The following is a 9,512-nucleotide window of genomic DNA, read 5'->3' as shown; positions in this document are numbered from 1 at the left end:
ATGTTTTTCTTTCTTCTCTTTATTCTTTATTTTTCGTTCTTTGCTTCTTTTTTTATTCATGAAAAGGATCAAATGTTAGTAATTATTTTAAGGTGTCATGTTTTATGACTTTTATCTATTTTCAAAGATAATTGCTTTTTGTCGAACTTATTTTTCGTAATTGACTAAAGATTGATAGTTTGTGTATTGTCAATCCTCAGACATATAATAATAGATGAATATCTCTTACTTCGGTGGAGCTCAAGATTTTTAGTTCTTTGATTTCGAATTATAATGAACTTAGTAAAAAGAATCATTAAATAATGTACACTTCGTACTTATGTTAAGTTCAGTTCCACATGATATTATGATATTATCTATTAAAGGTTATCAAAAATAACCCGATTAGTTTATTACTGACAAGGATAAGGTTGCGTATATTCCGACTCCCTAAAATCTCACCCTAAGTGGAAGCCATTTAATGGCGTTGAATATAACAAAAAAACCATAAAATATGGTGCATCAAATAAAAATCAACCCATAAATCAGCATTACCACTAGGTAGCCACACTAAATAGGAGATGAAAAAAGGTAAAAATAACTACAAAGAACCTCAAAGAAGATTTACATCCAACAACCTACCATTCCTATTCAAGAATTCAACTGGTAAACAAAAAAAAAAATCATATTTTAGCAATTTTGTAACACAAACTTGGATCACTTTTTTTACCCTTAATTCTCAAATGCTCAGATGTTCTTCCCTTGGCAAGCTCTGAACTGTGTCGGACCATCTTCCTGGAGAATGATCACTGCTATTATTCGACGAAATATGAGCTTCTGCTCTCGTATCTCTTATCATCCTCAAAACGTCTTTCATTTCAGGTCGACTCTTTGGAGAAACCGCAACACATGCCATGGCAATACTCAAAAGAGCTCTTAGTTTCTCTTCGGATGTTTCATTTCCTGAACTTCCTTCACCTGATTCGGTCTCCTCTTCTCTTACTGATTTAACCCATTTAGGAATGTCGGTCCCATGCTCTTCCACAAGGTCTTGAAACGGAGTTCTACCTGTCATTAGTTCTAGTAATAAGACCCCGAAACTATAAACATCAGCTTGTTGGGTTGGTAGTTTTCTATAGTCCCGGCATTCAGGAGCACTATAGAACAGGGAAGCAGTGCTTGGTTCTTCTGCCGATTCAGGATTTCTGAATGAATGAAGACCGTAATCTGTAAGGCAAGACTCGAAATCTGATCCAAGGAGGACATTAGACGATTTTAAGTTTCCATGGACTAATCCAAAGTTTTGATGGATGTAAAGAAGTCCAGTTGCCAAGTCTTCTGCAATTTTGAGGCAAGATGTCCAATGTAGCGGCTTTCCACCTCCGGATGGTCGATTGCCTGATAACAAAAGAAGCAGAAAATTCAGTAACGCAGCGTCTGAGTAAAAACCATAACTGTTATGACTTACGATAACATTATAGCTAACGTCAAAATCAAGGATGTCGAGTCGTGGTGCAAAATCTTGAATGCAGTCATAGTTATGGTGCAAAATCAAGGAAGAAAGTTACATCAAACAAGAAGCAAGATGAGCAAACTGTCAATAAGGAACAACAAAAAACAAAGAACAACACACATTGTATTAGATATCTTTGATACCCTTCTCGTCAACAAATTATTTGTGTTTAATTTATGTAATTACACGCGATTACAACCAATAGAAGTCACTTAAATATGAACACTATGTTTGGATAGGAAATTAGGAGAGAAAAGAAAGGAAAAAAGGGAAGGGTTACGGAAGAAAGGGAAAGGAAGGGAAGGGGTAAGGAGGGAGAGCACTCTGTTTGTTTAAAAGGGAACGGAAGGGAAGGGGAAAGGAAGGAAACTTAGTGTTTTTCCTCCAAATCTTTCCGCATATAGGAGAGATTGTATTCTTAACAAAGTTTGTCCATGTTTTCCTCCAAACCTCGCCTCCTCCCTTTTTGTTATCCAAACAAGAGATCATGAATCCTTTCAAATCTCACTCCTTCCTTTTCCTCTATTTCTTTCTATCCGAACACAATGTATTTTTTTGCTTATCAAACAGTTTCAATGATGTTTGCTCATATAAATAGATTACAAATACTCTTAGATCTCTTAATCTCTCTCAACTAGTTGCTCTCTGTTCTTCAAAGTTTGGGGCTTCACAAGCTTTTATCTAAGCTACCCACAAGCTTCATTATCAGAGTAATCTTGCTTGAAGAGAGCTCGCCCTCTTTGGTGGTTCCAATTCGCTCTCTCTATAGTTTATCGTGGAGATTCATGGACATCATACAATTACTACTTTAGCCGCACTTCTCTTCAGGCATCAAGATCCGTTGAGCCCTCAAAGGCTAAAGATTACTATCCTCAAGGACCACCAAATCAAAATGCGTTGTTGGCGTAGAATACAAGTCTTCCGACACATTGTGTTCAGCCAAGCACAAATCAAATCGTCAAAGTAGATGAGTTGCTTTTCCTCGCTCGAGCACTCATGTTGCACGTCCAAGCAGCCATCTACGCTAAGCTTCTACCTTGCTCAGCCATGAGTGCTCGAGTAAGAACCCCTTATAGCATTCTGCAAGCATCGACAACAAACGCTCGCTTGAGCACACATGTGATTGTGTACTCGTCAAAGAGCAGCTCTTTCATCCCTTATAGTTCTTTTTTGCTCGCTTGCTCAAACGAGCTCATCACTTGCTCATATAAGCTTCTCTTTATCGGATAATATGGATCATGAGAATTTGATCTCCCCTCCAAACACATCCTTTACCTTCCATATACAGTACCCTTCATGATGGTAGCAATCCGCAAATGTCACCCTCCTTGGTGACTTCAACTTAGCATCAATCGAAAAACGTTAACATCCTCCACTACGAAACACATAACTTTTGTTGCAATTTTTCAATCATCTTTAGAGCATCATGCTCCCTCTAGCCGCCCTCGAGACTCCAACATCATGAGTCTTAATGGTTCACCCAATCATCTCTCATCTCCTCAATGAGATTAGATTTCTCATTATTTTGGTTATGTATCTCACACCCCCAGCCTTCTCACACTTCACCTCTTTAATGAACTTGACCTCAACCTCCTCACTAATTAGCAAGGACATCTCTTCTTCACAAGCTCTCATGCTCAAGAACGTCTTATCTTCTTCAATGTGATATAAGTAGCTGGAATCAACACCTATTCACCTCCCTCATCATTATCACTCTTGGCCTTCAACACATGGTCCTCATCCTTATCGGGAGTTACTCCTTCACAAATCACAACCCACTTCTTCAATATGATTTTCTTCAACTTCTCAATTGAGACTTTTATCTTTTCATCGAGTTTCTCCTCAATTCCAACATATTTAGATGAGCTCCACTTACGGCCCGTTTGGTAATCAGTAATAAATGATGGGAATGGTAAAGAAAAATTAATGTAACTTTAATATGAATGTCTCTTGACAAGTTCAATGGTCATGGCTATACACTTATACTCTTTCAACAATCTCATTTTTTCATAAAATTCATTCCAATGCATTACCATTTGAATATAAGGTATTAGGTGGTAATAGAAAATTATGAAAAATATTTTTTTTCATGGTCAAATTTTCATTACCATGAACATTAATTTACATGAAAAGTTCATTCGCATTCCCACCATTTAATACCAATTACTAAACAGACCATTAGTATAATCGTTATATTAAATTGTTAAATTAAGTTGAGTAACTTATTTTATGGGATCAAATGAGGATTTTATGAGTATATTAATCTCCATATGTAAATGTTTGTTTTGATTGCTCTTTTAAAATCCTTTCCATTGCAATTAAACAATTAAAATATTAAGGTTTACATAGGATTGTAACCGTGGACTAGGAGACACGATATAATAAAAAGTTTGTTCCATCTTTTACCCATGAGAAAATAAATATTACTATTATATAATTATGGGGTTTAACAAGTAATTTTGATAGTAAAGTGAGGAAAAATACAATAATTATATACATATAAAATCAAACGATATTTTTGATGGACCTTACTAGAGGAACTTCGTTTGTAATTTTTATTTCGTGATTATATATTTTAGCTAGTGGATTCAGTATACAATCTCGTCACTAGGCGCGGATCTAATGAGTAGTCCAAATAACAACACTTAAAAATGATTAAAATCTAATAGTACGACAACAGTGTAAGAATTGAATTTTGTTTAGTTGGTTGAGCAGTCACCTTCAACACAAGGTGCTAAGGATCAAACCTAATTATTAGCAAGAATTTTCATCCTACATAGATTTAATTTTATCGACGGTAAATATATATTGAGACGAATTAGAATGAGAGATGAGAAATACCCATTGGGATAGAATTAGTAACCCATTTAAAATAGAAAAATTCCAAAAAAAATTTTATTAAAATTATTTTCATTTTTCATTAAATAGACTAAAAAGTGATGGAGCAAAAGAAAAAATAATCATAAAAAGGATACAAAAATAGTTGAAAAGCAGAGGGCTGTAATGGGATGGTCATGAGAGGAAGATAAGGACATGCAGTAAAGAGTCCGACAGCCACGTTGAAGACTGACTAATGACTGACACGTGGACGGTCCAGGTTGGTTTAACCAACTGAAATGAATGGTTTAGATAAGTAGTTTTTATGTAATGACAAATTCCAGAGTTGGTTCAGGGTTTAACATGCTTAACAAATGCCAGCTATTAATGCTTCTTAACAATTAACGTACTACGACAATGATGATGGAGTTTTTATTTCAAAGTTCCAATTTCAAAAATATAATTTGTAAATTACGACTTTAAAATTTAGGTTTTTCAGAATTATAATATTAATATTTATTTTTTTGCGAATTACAAATGTTAAAGTATCAAGTTTACGGCGTTTAGGTTACAATTTCCATAATTTTGACCAGTTTAGTTGTCACGTCTATAAATTAAGTGGTCAAAATTTCATGATTTTACTTAAATACTTTAGTAGCTGTAATTTAAAAAAAATAAATATTAAAGTTGTAATTCGCAAAAATTGTAAACTTTAAGATTATAATTCACAAGTTATTCTTTAAAAAATTTAGATCAACTTCTTAACAATTACTAAAATACAACAACGACAGAACCTTAATTACAAAAACATTGAGATGAACTTCTTAAGAATTAACATAAAGGAGTAGAGTAGTTTCTAAAAAGAACATAATTTCTTTAGCTAAATCACATGAGAACACGACAATAAACCCACCAAATTTATTCAAATCAATTCAGTTTATTTGATTACAAAGTAGACCAAAAAAAGAAATACTGAATGTTGATTCAATAATTTTTTGAAAAGTGGTGTTTGTTTGATCACTAAAACAACTGAAATATTTCGATTTTCTAGGAGCTGTAAATGGAAAAACTATTCTTTCGATGAGACGATTTCAAAACAAAGAATTTATATGCTAATAATTAAATTAAAATAGTCCATATATAAAAAGCGTATTAGGTGAGATTATCTGACACAGAAGTTTGTATAAATTTATAAGTATATTCCCTTTTGTTTTGTTACTCCTAGTTTTTATTCTTTACTATAAAGTTAAAATCATTTTATTTTTTTAATTACCAAATCGTTAATTCAAAATTTCACATAAGGATTCGTAAATAATTATACGAAATCATAGTCTTTTAAGTTTAAAGTAACTCAAAAACTAAACCAATATGAGCCACATGCGATCTTCTCCAAATAATTATGACAATAATTCAAAAACTGAAGTAGTAAAATTATTTACCCAAACAACCGACATGTAAATCCCAACTTTCAACTTTGAATGCATAATAATATTAGTATTTCATAAGACCAACATTTATTACTTGGGGTGTTTGTATATTCGCTTTTTGGTTGGTTTTAAGTTTTTAATTTGTTGCTTGGTTAAAAGCTTAAATAAAAAAAGTATTCAGTAAGTGATTTTTAAGCCAACTGAAAAAATAAAAAAAAATTATTTCAGTTAATTTTTTCAGGTTTTTAGCTTGTTAATTTACCTTTGGTCTCTAATACATCTCCAAAATACAGTTGTTTTTCAGCTTAAAAGTCAACAAAAAGAAAGTCAAACAAGCCAATATAACCGGCTGGAATGATATGATATGATACGATAGGGTAGGCAGATAGCAAGATAAAAAAAAAAAAAAAGAAAAAGAAAAGAAAACATACCATGAAGAAGGGAGAACAAACTTCCATTAGGAAAATAATCAAAAACCAAAAGTCTTTCTTCTTTAGCTTGAAAATAAGCTCTCAAAGGAACAATATTTGGATGTTTTAATCTCCCTAAAACAAGCAAATGTCTTGTAAATTCATCCAATCTTGGGTATGTTGCATCTTTTAATCTCTTAACGGTAACAATATAACCAGATTCCATAACTGCTTTATATGTACTTCCTATTCTTCCTCTTCCTAATGTTTCTGCTGATGCTTTCAATAAATCTTCCATATCATAATTCATTTCTTCTTCTCCTATAAACACTAATTTCCCTATTTTGTCTCCTTCCCATGAAAATCCTGCTGCAAAATTAATTCAAATTTAATGAAATATTATAAAATATAAATATTAATATTTTTTGTATTAAGATAAATCAAAAACGATTTCAACATAATAAATAAATAGCCGTCAATAAGTAAAAATTACCTTTTAAAGTATTAATTATTTAGTGTTTAAGGCATTAATTAAATGTAAAGAATCAAAACATTTATTTTTAATTGTTTTAAAGAGTCACTTTAGATATATCTTTAATATTGTAAAAGAGTTGGTCATCTTTTAATTAGTTAAGAAGATTATTTAATTCACTAATATAAATATAAGTCAGTCAAAAAATTTAAAAAAAATATACGAGCAATAAAACAAATAAATTAATTTATCTCAACGCAAAAAAAACAAATAAATATAATTTATCTATCAAACTCACCTCCTTTTCTCTCTCCTCCTGAAGGTTCCCCTTTTTCTCTCTCTTCACCCGGTAAGGCTGATGGACCCGTTTCTTCAACCCGCCCATTTTTCTTTCCGGATCTTCCGGGTCTCCTTTTGCAGAAGAAAATACCCAATACTAATCCAATCAGTATAAGGGCAATCCCCCCTGAGATTCCTGCAATTAGAATGATTTTCGTTTTGTGACTTAAACGATGATTATGATGTCGTTTTAATGGCGGAATCGACATTGCTGGACCAAGATTACATTCAATCTGAACCCCACAAAGATCTACATTATTCATAAATGATGATTTATTGAACTGTAATAATGCTACAGTTCTAGGGATTTCCCCTGAAAATCGATTATTCGACAGATTTAAAAACTTCAAACTAGTTTGATTCAATTCAGGGATTTCACCCGTAAACTGATTTCCATCCAAATACAACATATACAATCTGGGAATTTCTGAAATCGAACTGGGTAATTTCCCAGAAAGCTTGTTATTCGATAAAACAATGGTTTTAAGTCTGTGAAGTGAGGAGAGAGAATTTGGGAAAGGGCCTGTAAACTCATTAAGATTAAGGTAAAGGACTTTAAGGTTGAATAATCTAGACATATCTGGGATATTACCGGTTAGGTTATTGGATTTGAAGCTTAGAACTCTGAGTTGACTCAGTAGAGAAAGTTTTCCGCCATTAATGGTGCCTGTAAGGTAAGAGTTTTCAACAACAAGTTTAGAAACTCTTCCTTTAATACATTCTTTAACTCCTTCCCATGTACATGGGTCTGAATCTTTGTTCCATGGAAGACTATTTTGTGGGTCGATTGTGGATTTTAAATCTAATAATGCATTTGCATCATTGATTTCCGCCATTGATGAGGGTAAGATTACACATAATAATAGGAAAATTAAGTGCATTTTTGTGAGATTTGGATGGAAAAATATTGTTATTTTGGGTTATTCCTGAAATGGGGATTTAGATTTGAAAGAGACATGGATCGGGGAAGAAGTGACAAGAGAGAAGATCCAAGAGAAATCATTAGAAGAAGAATGAAACAATCACTATCTTATAGTGATTCATTAATAAGTAAAGGAAAGATCTAATATGCATTATTATTGCTAATTGCTAAACGAAATGAAAATTTTAGTATAATGGTGAAGAGTGGAGAGTAGAGTATTGTTCTTGGGTTTTAGCTTAATCCATTGGGGAAGTTTGACTCAACTTAGTGACTCAATTTGGTTAGAAATCGGAAGAAGTAGTTAGGAAAAGTATAAGTATTATCAACTATATACTCCTCTAACGTCACACTCAGTAGCAAACTCAGATTCATTTTCTCAGCAGAAAATAAAAAAACAAAAGAGTATATGAGTCATTATCATACATAATGTATTTTGCTAATAAAAAACTAAGTAGAATTCAGAAAATAAAGGAAAACGACAACTCATACAAAAAACAGAGAGTATATAAGTAATGATAGTACACACATTTAGTCTACTTGAGGTATCATATGTCCTCTCCTATCGCTCTTAGACTTTTCTTTTAGCTTCTATAAGCAAATATATATAGGTATGATGATAACAACGACCTTTATTCAACCCAACCAAGTGATGTTTTGGAAATCGGTCTTTTGGGTATATGAAAAGTGTTCGATTGTGTATGACCTCTGTTAGATTACATTTAGCTTGTTACTTCCTAGGTTCGAGCCTATATTTTTTACATTATATATTTATTATTTTTATTTTGTGTTTTGCTCGTAATCTATATATTAAGTACAATAAAATGAGATTTTGTTTGATTCATCTTAATTTAAAAATTATTAACATTGATATTTTATAATTTTTAATCATGTTAACTTAGAGTACTATCGAAAAATTGTCTGTTAGTAGTAACTCTAATTCAAATCATTACTTTGTTTTTTCTTATAATAACACTAATATTTTATAATTTTTATAGTTTTTATTATATATATACTTCCTTTGGCATTTAGTAGTTATTACGAATAGTGATATTTTTCCTTACAAAATATAAATATCTATAGCAACTGATAAAAACTAGAGCAAATATATTATTAAATATAGCATGAAAATTAAATATTTAAAAAAGAAATGTAGAAGTTAATGTGCACAAAAAATATTTAAAAAATAGTGAAAGGAAGCATGAGACTGAGGGTGTGAGTTAGCACACAGAAACTCACGGGGCACATTCACTTTCCACCACGATTCACATCAAAACAAAAACATAGTCTCCTACCCTATCAACCACTTTTCTACTTTTATTATTTTCACTAATTGTCACAAGTATATATAAATAATTACAGCTAGGATTGTGGGTCCCCGTTGTTTCATAAGTTTGAGCGTCACATCTTTCAAGCTTTCTTTAATATATATATATATATATATATATATATATATATGTATATATATATATATATATATTTTGAGGAGAAATTTTTAAATTAATAGTTTTGGTAAAACTCATAATTAGGAGATTTTCATGGCCAAAGTGGAGTGCAAGATGATTTGAATATCTGAAAAAAAAAAAAAAGACAGTTGATAAAAAGCATTAAAGTGGAGAGTAAGACAAGTTGAAAA

General features: G+C 31.8%; 1 protein-coding gene across 2 annotated transcripts; it reads right to left on the bottom strand.

The window, feature by feature from the left end:
• Positions 1-473: 473 nt before the first annotated feature.
• On the bottom strand, positions 474-8,446 carry LOC130805935 (inactive leucine-rich repeat receptor-like serine/threonine-protein kinase At1g60630). Of its 2 annotated transcripts, none has more exons than XM_057670780.1 (3): positions 6,917-8,446; positions 6,168-6,512; positions 474-1,377 (listed from the first exon to the last, which is right to left on the bottom strand). In XM_057670780.1, exons 1-3 carry the CDS (start codon positions 7,836-7,838, stop codon positions 719-721), a joined length of 1,926 nt encoding a protein of 641 aa, XP_057526763.1. In that variant the 5' UTR covers positions 7,839-8,446; the 3' UTR covers positions 474-718. The 2 variants fall into 2 exon arrangements, with proteins under 2 accessions (XP_057526763.1, XP_057526762.1); XM_057670779.1 differs by having other exon boundaries at positions 6,168-6,515; positions 6,917-8,445.
• Positions 8,447-9,512: the final 1,066 nt, after the last annotated feature.

This window comes from Amaranthus tricolor, chromosome 2, assembly GCF_026212465.1.
Source record: "Amaranthus tricolor cultivar Red isolate AtriRed21 chromosome 2, ASM2621246v1, whole genome shotgun sequence".
Lineage (NCBI taxonomy): Eukaryota > Viridiplantae > Streptophyta > Magnoliopsida > Caryophyllales > Amaranthaceae > Amaranthus > Amaranthus tricolor.
This window is presented reverse-complemented; position numbering and strand designations above follow the sequence as displayed.

What these genes read in the sequence shown, in the direction of transcription:
- LOC130805935 (XM_057670779.1), bottom strand. Translation starts at nt 7,838, where the DNA reads ATGCACTTAATTTTCCTATTATTATGTGTAATCTTACCCTCATCAATG. An exon ending in AGGAGGAGAGAGAAAAGGAG is followed by an intron (nt 6,516 to 6,916) that starts GTGAGTTTGATA and finishes TTAATTTTGCAG; the next exon opens with CAGGATTTTCATGGGAAGGA. An exon ending in TTTGTTCTCCCTTCTTCATG is followed by an intron (nt 1,378 to 6,167) that starts GTATGTTTTCTT and finishes TTTTGTTATCAG; the next exon opens with GCAATCGACCATCCGGAGGT.